Source organism: Caretta caretta, chromosome 18 (assembly GCF_965140235.1).
Source record: "Caretta caretta isolate rCarCar2 chromosome 18, rCarCar1.hap1, whole genome shotgun sequence".
NCBI lineage: Eukaryota > Metazoa > Chordata > Testudines > Cheloniidae > Caretta > Caretta caretta.
Window position 1 is genome coordinate 14,695,092 of NC_134223.1, and position 19,122 is coordinate 14,714,213.

General features: G+C 56.7%; 1 protein-coding gene across 8 annotated transcripts in view; it reads left to right on the plus strand.

Annotated features, from left to right (window-relative positions):
- Nucleotides 1-17,970, plus strand: part of KLHL17 (kelch like family member 17) — a 38,141-nt gene extending 20,171 nt beyond the window's left edge. For 7 of the 8 annotated variants that reach the window (XM_048824990.2, XM_075121204.1, XM_075121205.1 and 4 more), the window contains 10 exons: nt 619-740; nt 2,600-2,821; nt 4,069-4,185; nt 6,401-6,614; nt 6,869-7,013; nt 7,846-8,013; nt 8,674-8,762; nt 11,736-11,809; nt 13,531-13,712; nt 14,499-17,970. In XM_048824990.2, coding sequence (XP_048680947.1) covers nt 619-740; nt 2,600-2,821; nt 4,069-4,185; nt 6,401-6,614; nt 6,869-7,013; nt 7,846-8,013; nt 8,674-8,762; nt 11,736-11,809; nt 13,531-13,712; nt 14,499-14,727 — 1,562 coding nt within the window. In that variant the 3' untranslated portion in view covers nt 14,728-17,970. Of the gene's footprint in view, nt 1-618; nt 741-1,248; nt 2,822-4,068; nt 4,186-6,400; nt 6,615-6,868; nt 7,014-7,845; nt 8,014-8,673; nt 8,763-11,735; nt 11,810-13,530; nt 13,713-14,498 lie in introns of those variants that run through there. The other variant, XM_048824994.2, reaches the window with a different exon arrangement.
- Nucleotides 17,971-19,122: the final 1,152 nt, after the last annotated feature.

The window sequence follows — 19,122 nt, forward strand, 5'->3', positions numbered from 1 at the left end:
GTTTTTGCCTTTCCAAAGGCATCTCCTGCAGGCTGTGGGCCCTGGCCCCCTCTTGCTGATGCCAGGGGGAATTGGCTGTCAGACCAGTGATGTGAACGGGGAGGGAGAGGGGAACGGGGCTTGGGTCTAATCTAGACCTTACGTGGTCTTAACTAAGCTCCAGGCTTCTGAGTTTTTGATGATACAGGAGTACGGGTAGTGGGAATGTCAGAGCTGACTATAGCCTGTCCTCAGCTCAATGTCTAGTTTAAAGGCAAGGTGGAGAGAGGAGTCCAGTTAACGGAAAGGGAGAGATGCCAGGAGGAAATTATGAGAGAAGGAAATTAGGGTGGAGGAACCTCTGGTTTAAAGACAAGGGAGAGGCCCCAAGGAATCGGTGAGCAGGGGTCTTCAGTTAAAGCTGACACAGAGAATCCTTAAGTAATCAGTGGGGGATCCCCAGTTAAAGGTGCAGGGGAGAAGCCCCAAGAATCGATGGCTGGGGATCCCAGTAATATACCTGGGGAAACTGTTGTTCTGTTCAGAACCATTGACTTGTTCCATGCATGGCCGAGAGTGCTCTTGGGCCGCGTGCCTGCCTGGCTGGGCCTCATTGGAGTTTTCCGTGCGTCCCCACAGATGAGATGAGTGAAAGCCGCCAGACCCATGTGACGCTGCACGACATTGACCCGCAGGCCCTGGATCAGCTGGTGCAATATGCTTACACTGCGGAGATCGTGGTGGGTGAAGGGAATGTGCAGGTAGGAGTCTCCCCCTCCCCCCTAAAACCTATCCCTCGGCCCTGCTGCCCTTCGGAGAGGACTAAAGATCCATCCTTAGGGACCTGATTCATGACCTTCAAACATTGGCACCAAGACAGTGCCTTGCGCCTGATTGTGGTTTTGGATGGGAGTGGAGTTCCTCCTTTCACTGAGCCCAGAGGCAAAGTGCTTGCGAGGGCTTCGGCCCATCACTCGTGCTGGGAACGGCTGCCCCATGGGCTCTGCCACAACTGGACCGAATCCTGAGAGGCGCTGAATGCTTGCGACTGTCACTGACTTCAGTGGGAACTGCAGGTGCTTGTCCTCATCATCCGCCCTTTGGTCTCTCTCCAGCTGCTTGGTCTGGAACCGAGCCTGTTTCAGCTTCTCCCTCTGGGTTGGGCTTTTGTGGAGTTTCTTTACAAGGGCTGGAAAAATCCTATTACCCTGTAGCCCTGGGCAACCAAATAACAAAGCAACTGGGCTGAAGGCCAGTTGTCGTTCTCAGCTTTGGATCTGATGCTCCGGCCACTCCGAGCACCGAGAATCATGAAGTGCAGCTCAGGTCAGATCAGCAGCTTGACCATGAGGAAAGTACACGATGTCGCACCTTAGTGGAGACGTCTAGCCTAGGTGCAGCCTGGCCTACGTGTGCAGAAATGAAAAGTTAGTTTCCTACAAAATCTTGCACCAGCCTTTTACCTGTGTGTGTGTATCCGGGGGGGAATGGGGGCGGGGGCTCCAACCCCTTAAATTTTGCTACTCCATGAAATCAAACAAAATTACTGTTTTTTTTTTCTTCCCCCCAATTCAAAAACACAAGCATCTTTGCAGTCCTCTCTTGCCTGGAAAGAACCTGTTTGTCTTTTGAAATGAAAAACTTGCAAAAGCTTTATATTAAATTTGTACTGATTTGGGGGAAGGGCAGGGGAGAAAATCCGAATCTCCATCAGCTTTGCCTTTTCTTTCAGACACTTGTTTCCCCTCCGGTCCCTGATCCCATGTCCCTGAGTCTTCAGCTCCGTGTAACTGAATCACACAGCCCAGGGGCCTTCTCGGGAAAGAACGAGACAGCTGGCCGCAGAACCTGTTGTTGTTATTCTCGCTTGTTTCCAAATTCTGCTTTCTGCGCTGGCCTGACGTGACCCTCCTCTACCCTATCTTCGTGAGGGTCTGCGAGGGATGGAGCGTGAGTCCTGCAACCTCGCTCCAGCTCAGCACAAAGAGTAGAATTCGGGGCACTCCTCTAAAATAGCCGGCAGCCGCTCTGTGGCTGCTGATTCATTTTATACTGACTAAGCTGCTGGCAAGGAAAGGATCGAGCTGTTTTTCGTGACACCCAGAGCCTGCCGGGGGTGGGATGGGAGAACCCATTGCAGAGATGCGGGTGGTTCAGGCTTTTGTTTGAGAGCTGCCACTCCACCCTGCCTCTTGTAAGGCCTGTTCAGGCCCATTGAGGTTAATGGGAATCTTTCTGTAGGCACTTTTGCCTCTCATCGCCTGGGAGGTGAAGGGTTCTCCTGCATTCTGTATCTGAGGAAGTCAGCCAGCCCCATAAAGGCGCAAAGCCACAGAGGAAGCTATGAGAGAGTGGGTCAAGTGCAGACTTTCAATGGGACTTTCTGTGGGATGTGCTTGGCCCACGGGCTGCACTCTGGATCCTAGATCTTAGCTGGGCTCCTAGGAACTGTGTCCCAGGGCTCTCCCAGGCCAGGGTATCTCTTGACCGCTGGCCCTGTCTCTGTGGGGAAAGCATTAGGCCCCTGCTTGAGGAAGAGGGGATGGTGGGGCTGTCTCTGCGGGCAGCAGTGGTGGAAGCGGTGGGCTGCAGCCCCAGCCGCTTCCCTGTCTGCCCGCAGACGCTGCTTCCAGCCGCCAGCCTCCTCCAGCTCAACGGCGTGCGGGACGCCTGCTGCAAGTTCCTGCTGAGCCAGCTGGACCCATCCAACTGCCTGGGCATCCGGGGCTTCGCCGACACGCACTCCTGCAGCGACCTGCTCAAGTCCGCCCACAAGTACGTCCTCCAGCACTTCGTGGAGGTGTCCAAGACGGAGGAGTTCATGTTGCTGCCGCTCAAGCAGGTGAGACCCCTCCCGAGGCCTCGCGTCTTTTCTCCGCACTGTGGCGTTGCTCCCACTGACTTTCTCCTCGGGGTGCAGAGCGCTGCGTGATGCAAGCGGGGATGTCACACCATGCCCACTGGCTCTGGCCGGTCACCTCTGCTTCGCCGTGGTGTCTTCATCCCCTCTCGGTAGGACCTGGGGGCTAGTTCATGCCTCTCCGCACCCCTCCTCCCCCCCCCCCCACGCACACTCTCTGTCTCAGCCCCTAGCCCACACAGAGCGGCTAGCCATGGAACAGAGTCAGCGAGGTGCTGGGGGGAGGGAGGGGCTGCCGTGCTGGCAGGAGATGGCCGGGGTGTGGGTGAGGAGGGAGGAAGTAGTTATAGGCAGGGAGGGAAGCGATGGGGGCTGGTTTGTGCTACTCCATCCAGGCCTCGGCCTAGCCACCCAGCACTGCCCGAGTTCCTCCAACGCCCCCAGAGGTCAGCGAGAGTCGGCGGATTGGGCCCTAAGCGCGGCTCAGCGCTGTTCTCCACGGGGCGGGGGAGACATGACGTGTGTCTCCAAGAATCCCGGGAGCCGGGAGCGGGCTCAGAGAGCAGGGTGGGGACCCCCAGGGGCTGTGCCCAGGCCCCCTCTCTCGCAGGACTCTGCCGCTGCCAGGAAGAGAGCGTGGCCCAAGAGCGGAGGAAAGTGGGACATAAAGCAAGAAGGATTAAGGCTGCCGTCTGCCCCCGGGCGCCTCCAGAGCAGCCAGCGCCTGCCCGCTCTGTGGAAATACTGGCCGAGAATAAAGCAGCGTGGCCACTGGGGAACCAGCATAGGGGAGCAGGGAATCAGGCCCTGTCACTTGCCATGGTGCCTACACTGACACTCCAGGCTTCCATTGCCCCTCCCGCCATCGGTGCACAGGCAAGCCCTAACCAATCGGTGGGAGGGTTCAGCTGGGAGGCGGGTTGGCCTTGTTCTCCCCACTTTACAGACGTGAAAACTGAGGCACAGGCTTGGCCAAGGTCACCCAGCAGGTCAGAGACAGAGCCAAGAACAGAACCCAGGAGTCCTGACTCTCTGCTCTCGCCGCGTCTCCGTTCCCATATGCGCACACCAGCCTTGCTCTACCCGCACGCTATGGAGGTGTGGTAAGGCGCCGAGTGTGCAGCTCTGCTGGTTGTGTGTGTGTGTGTGTGCACACGTCCATGTTCCTTGCCATCCTCCCTCCCCATGACGGGGGACAGCTGAGCTGGACTTCCCTTTCGCCTCTGCAGGTGCTGGACCTCATCTCTAGCGACAGCCTCAACGTGCCATCTGAGGAAGAGGTGTACCGGGCTGTGCTGAGCTGGGTCAAACACGACGTGGACAGCAGGAGGCAGCATGTCCCCAGGGTAGGCGAGCTGGCTGGGAACACAGATCATCGCAGGGGAGGGGATTTTCACCCACTCTAAGAACGTAGGTGCTGGATGGAGGTGGGTTTGGCCTGGTCTAAAGGCTCCTGGAGACCCTCCTTTTGCATATTCCTATTTCCCTCTCCCCTTGGGAACTGCAGGCTGTGTGACCAGACAGGGTTGGGGGGAACCAAAGAAAAGTTGGCTCAAGTGGGGAAAGTCCAACCATCTCAAGGCCAAATTCTGCTCTGCCCCCCAGTGGCATTTGACTGGTATAACCGAGACGGGTTAGTTTTCCAGCATGGTGCGATCTGGAAGCCCTTGCTGCCATTGGCTATCTCAGGCCTGGTCTGACAGGAGCTTTACTGAAAGAGGAGGTTGGATGCCCAAGGCTGTTGCATCTGGCTCCTTCCGATGTACTGGGTTGATTTAGGGCATGTATTGTACCCCACTGCAAACAGAGGCTCATGCTGCCTTATGCAGGGCTAGAAGGCAGGGGTTTGAATCTGATGAATGTCCATGTCCTAGCACCTCACAGTCACATTGCATCCTCCCGACACCCTTGTGAGGTTGGGACATGTTATCCCCATTTTACAGAGGGGGAGCTGAAGTGGGTAGGCTGAGTGGCTGCCTGAGGTTACACTGGGAATCTGCAGCAGAACCTGGATTAGAACCCAGGTCTCCTTACTCCCTGTCCTGGGCCCTGTCCATTAGAATATCTTCCTCCATGTGCAGAGAAAAGTGATCATACTTGGGATTTCTTTAGTTCCTATCTCACATCAGAGGATCTATAAAACCCCCAAATATGGCCCCACAAAATCCCCTACCCTGTGATGGGGCCAGTGCTGCGACCCCATTTTAGGGAATGAGGCGCAGAGGGGCAGCGACGTGCCCACAGTCACATGAGGCATCCATGGCAGAGCCAGGGCTTCAGTGGGGCAGCAGTGCTGTTGGGTGGGTGATGGGTCCGTCAGGTAAACTTTGGTCTCTAGGGCTGGGTTTTGAGGATTGCTCTGAAAAGCCAAACTTGGCAAATCTGCAACGTTTTTAGGCCGGATTTTCCTTTATCTAGTGCTCAGATCTCTGTGTCTGTGACAAGGAGCAAATTAACCACAGGCCTGTCGCCTGCTTAAGCAAAACAGTAACAGGAATAACAAAACCTTTCCCGACAGGGATTCTTTCCCAGCATAGCCCTAGGTTGGAGCCACAAACTCTGCATGAGTCTCGCATGCCCTCTTGCGGATACCTGTGGCATCGCAAGTATGAATATTGGCACCCATTAATAAACCCAGAGAAAAATGCATCCGTGTGTACCCTGGCAACCTTTCCCTTTGTTCTGGCAGCTTTGCTACCAGGCCTGCTAAGAAACTAGCTGCGAGCCTGCAGAGAATGCTGGGAAATGATATGCAAATAGGAGTATATGCATCCCAAGATGCACTTGACGTAGGGCTGGCATTGGCGCTGTGGGGGCTGGTTGGGTGGGTTGCACAGAGGTCCCTGCGGTTGTCAGGCACAGGTGTTGTCTGTATGGCAGTTGAGCTGCTGCTCAGTCCTGTCATGGCAACTTTTTTAATAGCCCTGCTGCAGGCGAGGGAGCCAGAGCTCGCCAGCCCAGCAGGCCGTGGCGTAGGAAGGGCTTTCCAGTTTGTGAAGGGACTCAGCCGTTTTACCAGACTAAGGCCCTGGCTGCACTCTGCAGTCCGCATTCAGCTGCGTGCACTTGAGTCTCCTGCATCTGGAGCCTCTCTAGCAATCCCAAGCGTGTGGCTGGGAGCAAGAGGTGGGTAGAGGGCACAGCTGGCTATGAGCAGGGCACTGTCCGGGCACCGGCGCCCAGCAGAGCAGGCCGTGGCTAAGGCAAGGGGAGAACCAAGCTGATCCGTCACTGAGGTAGCCGTGCTGGCACGTGGACCAGGCTGTGGGAGCCAGTGCAGGGCCAGCCTGGGATTTGGGAGTAGCAGTGGGTCTCAGGCTCTTGCCAGGGCAGTGGGAGGGTCCTGGGCTCTGTGGAGGAGATGAGGGTGGAGTTGCTGCCAGGCGTACGCCGGGGGGTGGCTGCCCTCCCTTCCACTGGGAGGAAGATGAGGGAGATCCAGTCCTGTCAGGATCCCGAGGCTCTTGGGGTTGTTAAGAGAGGAGCTCACTCTAATCTTCACCCCAACCCGTCTCTGTTCCACCGACTCAGCTCTTTCCCTCCCCTCCCTCCACCCCGCAGCTCATGAAGTGCGTCCGGCTGCCCCTGCTGAGCCGGGACTTCCTGATGAGCAACGTGGACACGGAGCTCCTGGTCCGGCACCACTCGGAGTGCAAGGACCTGCTGATCGAGGCCCTCAAGTACCACCTCATGCCGGAGCAGAGAGGGGTCCTCGGCAACAGCAGGACCCGGCCCCGGCGGTGCGAGGGGGCCAGCACTGTGCTCTTCGCCGTGGGTAAGGGACAGCCAGGCCAAGGGGGCTGAATACGGTGCCTGTGTGCAGCCTGGGGGAGGGGCCCATCACCTGCCTCCCATGTGGCATCTGTCCCACCCTCGGGGAAGGGGCTGCAGGCAGGGCCTGTCACTGGGATGTTGGGCAGAGCTGGGGGTCAGGGAGGGGTATGTCAATGGCTCCCCCTGCCCAATGACTCCCTGGAAACCTCAGGGGTCCTGCCCTTCACTCGCTCTGCTTGTGACTCCCCTCTGCAGGTGGGGGGAGCTTATTCGCCATCCACGGAGACTGCGAAGCCTACGACACGCGGACGGATCGGTGGCACATGGTGGCCTCCATGTCGACCCGGAGGGCCAGGGTGGGCGTCGCTGCCATCGGAAACAAGCTGTATGCTGTGGGCGGGTAAGGTGGGGAGCAGGACACTGAGCTGGACCGAGAGGGGAATGCTGGCTCTGGGGTGGGACCCCTCTGGATTCGGGTCGGAGAACAAAGGCTGGGCCCAGGGGGCATTTCTGCCACCAGCTGTGTGCCGGGGCTCTGGCTGGCCCAGGGAAGTGGTAACGGGAAACGTCGCTGGTTCAAACCCAGCCCAGAGGAGCAGAGACTGGAAGCCATTCCACTGCCCCCAGCTGCTCAGTGGAGTGAGTTTGCTGGGTCTCTGTGCAGCAGCAGCCTGGCCACTAACTGACACCGTTTGTTCACGGCGCCAGAGGAGGGGACGGAGGCTGTTCTCGCCTGCGGTTGCATTTCTCCCGCTGCTCAGTTAGGACTGAGGCAGCTGGTGAGGGAAGCTTGCCCTGCTAATGTCATGCAGCAGGTTGGCTGTGCCCAGCTCCTGCAGGGACATGTTCAATGCACAGTAACTGCCTGGCTCAGCTGCGACCCAGGACCCCGGCCCTCTCAGCCTGTCCCGTGAATTCACACAGACTCGGTCAGGTGACTGGGAGCCCCCCGGGGGCTGCATCATCCCTGCTGGGGGTGAGAAGGGCAGGCTGGCGGAGCGGGTTTGGAACGCGGGGAGCGAACCCGCCAGAAATGCAGCAACTGGCTGACGCTCTGCACGGGCCTGATTGCTGGCAAGAGCTGGGCTAGGGAGGAGAGTGCGGCCCGCGTCTGGGCTGGGCAGCGACCTGAGGCTAAGCTGTGCTCAGCCCAAGGGCTTCGGTGGAGTCCAGGCTCTCAGCTCTGCCCTGAAGGTTCCCCAGCCTTCCAACGCTCTCCCATCCCCCCGCAGTTACGACGGGACCTCCGACCTGGCCACAGTGGAGTCGTACGACCCGGTTACCAACTCCTGGCAGCCGGAGGTGTCCATGGGCACCAGGCGCAGTTGTCTGGGGGTGGCGGTGCTTCACGGGCTCCTCTATGCAGCGGGGGGATATGACGGGGCCTCATGTCTGAACAGGTAGGGGGATCTCCTGGGTATGTGCTCGTCCCCTCGGTGTGGTGTCCGTGCCCCCCGGGCTGCTGAGACACCCCAGCTGTCCCCAAGATCTGCTGTCCCCAAGATCTAGCCCTCCCTGAGGCCTGATGACTCATCGGCAGCCAAAGGGACCCAAGGCTTGTGGGGCTACCAGGGTGGGATCCCCTCTCCGTTCACAGCGGGGTTCTGCGTGGGTGTCTCTAACCCTGACCCCATCCTAGTTCCCTGGCCCTCCAGGAAAGACCAACCTGCCCTTTGGCCAGTGAACTCCATCGGCCCATTCACCTGGCACCCCTGGGTCCTTCTGAAGTTCTGTGCAGTCTCATCCAGTCTGGACAAGTACGTCGTGTGTCTGCTGCAAATACGGCCCCCCCTTCTCTGTCCCTGGTGAAGATGTGAACCCCGCTGGTTCTGGCCCTGCCCCTCGGAGGACCCTGATCTTAACCCTGTGACATGGTGGGGAAACGGCCCTTTGTTTCTGCCCTCTGGCTCCTATCCCTGAGCCAGTTTCTGATCCGTGGCAGCACTTTGCCTCACTTCCGCACCCCTTGGTGTCCTCCGTTGCCCCTCAGGGCTGCATCAGCGGGTTTTCCCAGAGACCCTCCAGTGTTGCTAATGTTCCTGTGTCTCTGCCTGCTGCAGCGCTGAGAGGTACGACCCCCTGACGGGCACCTGGACCTCGATCGCCGCCATGAGCACCAGGAGGCGATACGTCCGGGTGGCGACATTAGGTAGGCACTAGCGTGGTGGAATCTGCTTGGCACTCCCAGGCTCTGTCACCTCTCGCCCCTTCCTCTGGCTAGTCCTGCACGTTGCTTCCTATCAGCTGCAGCCCCACTCTCTGACTGCTGTCTGTGACAGGCCACCGCGCTTTGCTGATGTGGGACCCGCGCTGCCCACGTGCCAGGAGCCAAAGGGCACTGCCTACCGGGCACAGAATGGAGCAGGTTTGCAGCTCTGCTCCATGCACAGGAAGGAGGGTGGAGTTAATGCCCTGCAGCGGGACTGGGGAGAAAGGGGGTCAGTTCCCAGCTCTGCCAGGGACCCCCTGTGCGACCGAGGACAAGTCATTTAATTGACTTATAGGCTAAACACTCCAGATGATCTGGGGCAGGGACTGTCTCTTCCTGCGTGTATTGGACTACCATAGTTTTCTTGGTCCATGGTACTCTAATAATGGTAACAGGCTCCAGATCTTGGCCTGACTTGGATCAAAGCGGAGGAAAGCTTGCTATCTCTCTGCATCCACCTAGGGGTTCTGGGCTCAAGGTGGGATATTGGGAACATTGGAGTCCATGGGCCGTGCCTTCGTGTCAACCTATGATGAGAGCTGGGGTGGGGTAGGAAGAACTGTGAAATGGCACAGCCCAAACCAGATGGCCCAACTGAATGCGGTTAGCATTGTTCTCTTTAAAATAACATTTCGTGCAGAGACCAGTTACTGTCTGTGTTTGGAAGGTTTTTGTCAAAAACACTCCCTCCAGCCTAGGAAAAAGCTGATTTTCCTAGAGCAGCAAAATTCGCAGCAGCTTGATGACCCCATGGGTGCAGCGTAGAGCTAAAGAAATTTCATAATAACCCTCATCCGGATGCAGCCGGCTTTTAACATAACAACAGTGGTCTGATCTCATATGTACCTTTATGTTGAAATGTCTCCCTGTGCGCACGCTGATCCTTGTAATGGGACACTTCTCCTTTCCCCACAAGCCCAAAAGTACTAATGTTTTGCACATGCCTAGCGTAGATTTGGGCCCTTTGCAAAAGCAGACAAGCATCACAATCGCTATTTGATGGATGAGGAAACTGAGGCACCGAGGGGCGGGGGGGAAATACTTCCCAGGGTCACCCAGAGAACCCATCACAGATGCAGCGCAGTCTCTTCACTTTCACTCTGGACCCCATTCCCCCTTGCTTCACCTCCAGGCCAGAGCAATCTTGCCTGGGAAGTCCGGCAGCTGGCCAGTGACCCGTGTGGAATGAGGTGTGGTCACAGCCCAGTTCAGAGAGCTACAGGGTCCCTGTCACCGCACCACAGCTGGGGCTTCTCCGCCTGTGCCACAATCTATTGGAGAACCCAAGGGCTGAATAGGCCGGTTCCCCTCGCTTCCTGAGGGGAGCCCTCCGTAGGGGAAGCTGGCAGAGGGGAGGCAGTGTGGCCTAAAGCAGTTTCTCAACCTTTTTGATACCAGAGACCAGCTTGCTGCCTTCCTAAACTGTCAGGGAGATCTCAGGGACCGGCGCTGGTCTGCAGACTGGTGGTTGAGAAACACTGGCCTAGAACAGAGCTTCTCAAACTGGGGGGCGCAGAACGTATTGGGGGAGGAGGAGGAGAAATTTTAGGAAAAAGAAACTTCCTGCCCACATTTTACCCCCCAGCACGGAATAACTAGCAACGCTAATTCCTCCAGACATGTCACGTCCTCAGCTGGCGCTGTGCATTTTGACGTATTTCTGTGAAGCTTGCCTAGTATTCCACAAAGGCGTTGTCATCTGTACATTCATCCGTCCGTTACACACTTAATCGTACGCACGGGACCACAATGGCAGTTCTGCGCTTGCTCTCCTTACAATGGCTCGTTGGCTCGTTTGTGCAACAGAAAAAATAAACCTCAAATGAAAAACAAAGATGCTGAAACTGATTCAAGTGAAGCACCGATGCTGCATATGTCAGGATATATGTACCTGTGTGGCAGGGAGGAAGAGCATAAACTACTACAGACACAAAGAAGGGGAGCACGTCAAATAATTTCTAGAACCACTAGCCTAGGGGATGGAGCATTGGCCTGAGCTTGGGAGACCAGGGTATTATTCCTGGCTCTGTCACTGGCCTGCTGGGTGACCTTGGGCAAGTCACTTTGCCACTCTGTGCCTCAGTTTCCCCATCTGTGAAATTAGGATAATCCCATACTGTCCTCCTTTGTAAAGCGCTTTGAGAGCTAGGGACGATCTAGGTAACAGCTACGGGTTATTCTGTGGATAAACAGAGCACCGCCGTACAGGGCTAGCTGAGTGCATAAATCAGTCTCTAATTGGCCCAGCGCATTCACCATGGTGCGCGTCACTGCTGCCAATGGCACCCGCTGCAGGAGCAGCTCCTCGCTGCTCTGGGTTCTGTGCTGCACGGACATTAATCCCCTCTCGTCTCTGCTCTTTCGCTTCCAATTTCGCTGCTCCGTGCTGACTCTGTGGTTCCTTTGCACGCTCTCGCTCCTTTTCCCCCCGTGGTGTGCTCCCTGCCTGGCGCTGCGTTATGGATCGGCCCCCGCGGCAACCTGCTGCTCCTGCCGTCGCTGGCTAAAAATAAAGCTTAATTGTGGCGGCGGGGAGCGCTCGCACGGCCCGTAATGAGCTGGTCGGGGGCAGCCGCAGGCGAGCAAGCTCCCCGGGCTGCTCTCTCGGCACGGAGCCCTCGCTGCACAGCAGAGAAATGGCCTGATGAATATTTAATGATTCCCAGCGCCAGATGCGGCCCCCATACAGCGGAGGCTTGGGGGGGGGGGAAGGTGCATGAGCTGCTCTGTGAGCAAATCCTCCCCGGAGGGTCCTGCTGCTTGGTGTAGATTTGCCTGTCGGCTGCTATGCTGTTCCTTTGCGTTCCTGGCTGCCCAGACCCGTGGCACATAAGGCCGGGATCCATCCCTGCCGATAACACGGCCCTTGTGGAGGGCTCTGTGGCTGACTCTGTGCATGACTGTGTTTTGCAGATGGCAATCTCTACGCCGTCGGGGGATACGATAGCTCGTCCCACTTAGCCACGGTGGAGAAGTTTGAGCCGCAGGTAAGGGCAAGAGAGTGCAATTAACGCTTTCCTTCCTGTCCCTCCTCCGAAAAGGACCCTGTGGCAAAGCCCTATAGAAAGCGAACAGAGGAAAACACAACAGGGGGCTACAGAAATTATTCTAAAATGCTACAGAACCTAACGGAGCACGAGATCCTCTCAGGGGGCGGGGGGGGGGGTTAAACCATCCTAGCTAGCTATCGCCCTGCTATGGAATTCTGTAGGTCGGTTAACAAGTCTCTGGAAATATGAGGGGTCTCTGTTCAATTCTCTCGATCCCTTCCACCTGCGGTGGGGGTCGCACGGATCCCTCCCCTTTCCCAGCACGTGCAGCTGTGTTGCCACCTTGTGTGCGGCCATTATTGCAAGCTGACAAGCTCCAGCGGACCGTTGTGGGCCCACAGGTGTGGTTGGCTCCCCTACAGAGGCTTGGCTCAGGAGAAAGGGGGTCAGAAACCATGTTCTGAACGGAGCCTCTAACTGTGGGGCTGCCGCTGGGACTCCCTGACGGGACTCCCTGACAGAGCCGTAGAAATAGACACGGCCACATGCATGGCCACTTTGGAGCTCTGGCCGGGAGCTGATGGGCAGCTCGAGCTCCCAATAGTTAAGCCAAATTTTAGGGACCTGGAGACCAGGGTCCTATTGTTAACAGCTGCAGTTGCTTGAACCTGCCAGCAGAGGTCTCTTTAAAATAATTCTCTGGGGTTTGCAAAAAGAACAGGAGGACTTGTGGCACCTTAGAGACTAACCAATTTATTTGAGCATAAGCTTTCGTGAGCTATAGCTCACTTTATCGGATGCATTATGCATCGAAAGCTTATGCTCAAATAAATTGGTTAGTCTCTAAGCTGCCACTAGTCCTCCTTTTCTTTTTGCGAATACAGACTAACACGGCTGCTACTCTGAAACCTCTCTGGGGTTTAAACATTTTATTTTTTTCTTGATTTAAGGCAGTTTTGTGTTTGATGCTTTAGGGAAGGAGGGTGCCTGTAAACACTGAGCACAGACTTGGGCGGATCATGTTTGTAAGCTCCTTATGGGGGGCCAGAGGGGGCGGAGAGAGACATTTGTATTAGTGTTTGTGAACAAAGTATAATTGCTGGATCTAGCTGCATTGGGGTGGAACGGGGCAGTACAGAAAACCATTTCCAGTAGAACTCCCCTCCCGCCATCTCCTTGGGGGGCCTTTGTGTTCCCTCAAAAGCCTGTTCCACAGGGCTCTGGAAACCTCCCCCATCACCTCTGCCCTTCATCTGATAACAGCAGGCAGGATGGCTGGCGACTCTACTTTAACCTGCTGCACCCAAGGTCAGATTTGCAGCCGGGGTCATCGTAACTTGCTTTAGCTGCAGACTCTTTGTTGCCCCCTGCTGGAATGTGGATGGTGGGTCCTACAGGGGTCCTTCCTCCGGGGGGAGCTGTTGTTTTAAGAGTTGGGAACGGGGAGCAGAGCACAGAGAGCATGCATCCGATGAAGTGAGCTGTAGCCCATGAAAGCTCATGCTCAAATAAATTGGTTAGTCTCTAAGGTGCCACAAGCCCTCCTGTTCTTTTTGCGGATACAGACTAACACGGCTGCTACCCTGAAACAGGGTCTGGAGTGTGACCGGACAGTGGTGTCGCCATTGAAGGGCTTGGGTGGGAGGATAATCACCCCCCGGGTATCGCTCGCTAACCCAGAGGTGCTTTCATGGGCGCTTGGTCCCCTTTCCTCCAAGGTCAACACCTGGACCCCCATTGCCAACATGCTGAGCCGGAGAAGCAGCGCCGGTGTGGCCGTGCTGGAAGGGATGCTCTACGTGGCCGGCGGCAACGACGGGACCAGCTGCCTGAACTCTGTGGAGCGCTACAACCCGAAAACCAACACCTGGGAGAGCGTGGCCCCCATGAACATTCGGAGGTAGGGACCCCCAGCCCCCCCCCCCCCCCCCCCCCCCGTTCTCCAGCACCCATCCAAACTGGGGAGCTGGGGAGACTGGTGGCCTTGGGGATTTCTTGGGTTGGAGAGAGCCATCTCCCACTGGAGCACATCATGCTGCAGCCATCAAGGTGCAGCAATGACCAGGCCTCGCTTGACCGACCGAGCGGGCTGGCCTGCAGTCACGACCGCCGGGAAGCTCTCTGCTGGGAGGTCTGGGACCTCCATGCTGCGTGTTCACCTGTCAACGCTGCGCGATCAGCAGTGCCCGTTGCATGCACCACGTAGGCATGAGCAAGCAGGGGCAGCCTGCAGAGGCTTTGCCGCCCTAACAATCCTACGTGGGCATAAATGATTCCCGAGTTACCGCTACCCAATCCCGACTACAGGAAGCACATGACACAGTCACTGGGGGAGTATCTCGACATTCTAAACATAGGTGTTTGGGACTTCCTGTAGCTGGCAGAGGGATCACCTTCAAATAACGTAATTTAGGAGCCTAAAATATGGACCAAAATGTGGTTAGAACCAGGGGCTGGGAACCAGGACTCCTGGGTTCTATTTCCGGCTCCCCCACTGACTCCCTCCGTGACCCTGGGCAAATCACTGAAGCCAAAAGGCTCTGCTAATTTTGATGCGTCCCTTTTCGGGTGCCCAACTCCCGCCTGCCTTCCGGAGGTCCGAACCCCCTCAACCCCGGCTGGGGATCTGCCGGGGGACATCCAAAGCCTGGCTCGCTAACACCGTCCTCTGTGCTGTCGCTTGCAGGAGCACCCACGACCTGGTGGCCATGGACGGGTGGCTGTATGCGGTGGGCGGGAACGACGGGAGCTCCAGCCTCAACTCCATCGAGAAGTACAACCCCCGCACCAACAAGTGGGTGGCGGCCTCGTGCATGTTCACGCGGCGGAGCAGCGTGGGGGTTGCGGTGCTGGAACTGCTCAACTTCCCGCCCCCCTCCTCGCCCACCCTCTCCGTGTCCTCGACGAGCCTTTGACAAAGAATCCAGTTGCACCTTACCTCCAGGGGGCAGCCGCATGCGGAGGAGCGCCAGGCCACCCTGGCCTGACCCCTGTAGCAGCCAGTCTCTGTAGACCGGAGTGGGAGGGTTCCGGCTGCTGCCTCCAGCCCTGGCCCACAGCAATTCCGCAGGCCCCTGGGGGGCTCTGCCTCTCTCGGGGCACCCTGCAGTTCAGCGTGCTGAGGGGTGAATGGAAAGGGGCACTTTCCATTCAAGAGTCCCCTCTGCTGGCACATACGGCGGGGGCAGCTCTCGGCTCCATCCACAAACCTGCCCACAACTCAACTGACTTTTGCGGCCGGCCAGGCCCAGTCGAAACCATTGCTGCTTTTAGGGTTTACCATGCCCCGACGTGCTGCACACTGGACAGCCACGCGAGGAAGGATCCAGGTGGACGGGAGCGCCGGGGGTGGGTGACTGACGCATATGGTGCTTCTCCAGGAAACCGCTGAACGTACCACCGCTCCTCGGAACACTACCTTAGCCAAACTCTCGGTCCTGAGCCTCCAGCGTGCTGGTAAAGCCTCCGAGACCGGCGTACGGCTCACACGGGTGTCTGATCGATGCCTTAAAAACCGCAGCTGGGGGATGCGGCGGGGAGAAGGCCACAAAACTGTGCGGAGCCTCCCGAGCCCTCCGGCATTTCCATCCTCTGCTGACCCCGTCCCGCTCGCTGTCCGTCCTGATTTGCCATCGCTACGGAGGTCCCCCTGCCGACCAGATGGATTTAATGAGCTCACCGGCTCGGGTGCAGTGGCCGTCCCACTGTTACCAATGGCTGCGCTGCTGCCCCCTGCTCACATGTCTGTGTCACTGTGTTAACCCGGCGGCTGGGAACAATCCAGCCTACACACGGCTTCCCTGTCCACAAAGAAGGATCTAGGCTTGGGCCAGGCCCTTGGTTCCCTAGAACGGTACGACCCGGCAGGTGGTGCAGGCTGCAGGGTCGCACCATGTTATTTATTTAATGTGTCTCCCATTTGTATTTATTGTACTAATCTTTTCATTTTAATTCTTATTGACTTTATTATTTTTTAAATTATTCTGGTGTTCCCCACCCCCCTCCCGCCGACATGGGAAGGGAGGAGAGGAACGAGCAAGCGACGTTTTTTTAAATGATCTCTTGGACAATGACTATGGCCTAGAAGTAAGTGTGTGAGAGAGGCCATATGTACCATGAAACCAGCACAGAAGGAACCATTTGCAGCTAGCAACTCCCTGTCTTAAACTACCCCTCTAATGGTTGAATCATCTTGTACTGTAATGCACAGGGTTGGCCGTATAGACCCACCTGTACCATAGAACTTCGTGGGCGGTGGCTTAGGATGTGTTCCACTACATATGCCGTGCTCTGTGTGTGGTTTGCATGAAGACAGGATAACAGGTGTTCCCCATGGTGTATAGGAACGGCTAAAGCATGGATACCTCAATAGCACTGGGAGGCTGTTCTGTGACTGACTGTTTGTTTGTTTCGCCCCCTGATTCTCTCTCCTCCCGACTTCATCATCCTTTAGATTTCACTTGTGAAAATACTCGCTGACTTGTATCTCCGGAAGTGACCGGAGATTTTTTGGTGCCCACGTTGAGACGCTTTAGAAAGGGCCAGTTTTTTCCCCAAGACAGATGCTTTGCACGTTAAACAGGCCCAGCTCCAGAGCCTGAAGTTGGGCACCCAAAATCACTAGCTGCCCTCCCCGCCCTCTACCCAAAGACATGTTCTGGGCTTTTCAGGCCGAAGTAGATTTTTAGGCTTTTAAAATAGATTTAAAATCTCTCAATCTTTTCATTCCTTTCTCCTTGCCAAGTCCCTGAAGGAACCAGCCACCGTTCAACGGCAGTCACATTCCTGTGTGCTGCTGACGACGCCCTTTTGACGTCCCAACGCCCCCGATCCTGTGATTGAAATGAGCTCCCTGTTAGCACGGCAAGAGCATCCACCTATTTCGTGGCCCCTGTGTTGGGTTAACTAGGTCACAAGACGCCATCTCACTCAAAGTAGGGGTGCAGTCGTGTGTGTGTGCATTCCACCTTTTGCTCCCTTCTAGCTGTACCTGTCAGCCGCAGCAGGATTCCCGGTTTCAAGCTAGCTCATGTCAACCTGCACGCTCAAGACCCCTCTGACACCAGGATCCTCTTCCAAGGAGGCAGAAGAGAATCCTAGGAAGGGAGCCCAAGAGCCAAGCCTAGAGCTCCATGGGCATTTCAGAGCTGCCAGCTGCTATGACTTGGCAGAAGTCCTGGGGTTTCTGCTGTGGCCCATGAGTAGGGCAAAGGGAATGAGGGCACCATAGGCCAGTCTCTTCCTCCCGCACCAAGGGAGGGAACCAGCTCGCGCCCGAGGAAGGGAAGTGGAGGGGCCAGGAAGGCATTGCTGAGGGAGGGAAGTGGACCATGGTTAAAACAATAGCTGCCAGTTTGAGAGCAATGGCCCCACCCCTTCAGCTGGTGTTAGCAATACTGCGGCGTGTGGGGGACGCTGCTGCTAAGTACTGTCCTCATCTGAATCAAGGGGGCTTGGAGCTGAGAGGATAGGCGGGCGGGGCAGGGAGCAGCGCATCAGGTGTGGAGGGTGCAGTCGCTCCACCCCAGTGGTGATGCAGTTCAGACCCAGTGGAGCCTTTGGAAAAAGCCGAGGCCTCCGTTGAAAAAGCAGCCTGCCGGGGGCCACCGCTGGGCGGCGCTGGTGGAGGGTGCCTGCCACCGGCCCAAGGAGTGACAATCCATGGCTGGAAGTGTGTGTGTGTGAGAGAGAGAGAGAGAGAGAGACTTGAGTGGACAGAGGCGCTGTTAACTGTTTGTTTCTCCTCCCGTTTTACGTTGTGGTCTCGGACTAACACACAGCATTGTTACTAAGACAACGGCCCCGGGGAGGTATTCCCAACAGGGCAGCATTGCTGAGCAGCAGCCTGCCTTCTGGGGGGGCACAGGGCTGGGCTGCCGTGCGTCACCCAGGGAGCGTCTCCTGCTGCCCCCCTGGAGCCTGCCCCAAGGGCGGGTGGGGAAGGTGATTCTCTAGTCCCAGCCTGGCGGAGGGATACGCTTGGCCTAGCTGAGAGGCCACTGATTCACCCCCCTGTCCAAATGTCATTTTTATTTATGTCAGTTATGATTTATTTATGAGGCATTTACTGTTTGTTTTTTTCTCGATTTTGCACTACACGGGGGGAACAAGCAATACAAGCCAATGTGTAAAATAAAAAGGTTTTCTTGATTACTGGATTCTGCCCCTCAGCCACTTATTGCTCTTCTCCCCCTTCACCTGGCTTCAGGTAGGCGAGCTATTTCCAGCTAGGTTTTGCTAAGGGGGGAAACTGAGGCAGGGAAGCAAGTCCCCCAATGCTCGGCAAGGTGGAGAAGGTTGCCTTGTTTTGGAGGAGCTGAGGCTAGAATTTGGGAATTCCTGAGCCTCTGCTTAGAACATGCCACCCTCTGACCCTCCCGCAGGCTGCAATGTGAACGAGCCTAGTATTGCAGCTGTGGATGGCTGCCGATGGGGCGGCTGCAGCCAGGACTGCCCTGGACTCACCACTGCAAATGTCACCCCAGGGCCGGGGCCTGTGTTGCACCTGCCCAGTGAGCTGAACACAACATAAGCCAGAACACGCTCTATCCATCTTTCCCCGGCCCTCTCTGGCCAGTGAATGTGGGCATGGAAGTCCCGTGGGCCAAGGGCATGGGGCGGCTGCCCTGATGGTATTTGCACCTTGGTACACAGAGTCCAGGTGAACTAAAGGAGTGGCTCGACTGGCCCAAGACCCCTTGTTTGTTGCCGTACTTGACCCTCGCCTCACTCCTCAGCTAGTGGCTGTTCGTGGGCTGCTTACGATGGCAGGTTGGCATGAGTCTGCTGTGATTTAATCGTCTAAACATGGCCCTTTCCCATGCCCCAGAAGAGGGTGCCACAACACATGCCTCTTAAACGTCCCACCATGGGTGCGCTGCAACTGGAAAGGAGCATCTCCTAGAGGTGCAGAAAAACACCATTGGGTCCGAATAGTGCAAACACAACGGGGCTTTAATCTGACACCAGCTGCTGATTTACACCTCTCTCTGTGTCTGAATGCTAATCAGCCCCCCTGCGAGTCCCCAGCCCCAGAGTTGCTGACAGCTGTTGCACCCGGGGGGAAATGAAAAGCAGACAAGAAACATCCTGCTTTCACCTAGGAATGTCTCAGGGGTCCTGCCTAGAGGCAGGAGTGGCCGGTTGGCTCAGCTGAGCAGCAGGGGAAGCCTGCAATAGATCAGAGCTGCCCTCGCCAGCTGCACTCAGTCACTGCAGCCAAGGGGGAAATGCTGAGCTCCTTTCACAAGCAGGGTAAAGGGCCAGGGTCGGGAGGAGGGGACTGAGAGGTGTAGTTGCCCCCAGCGAGG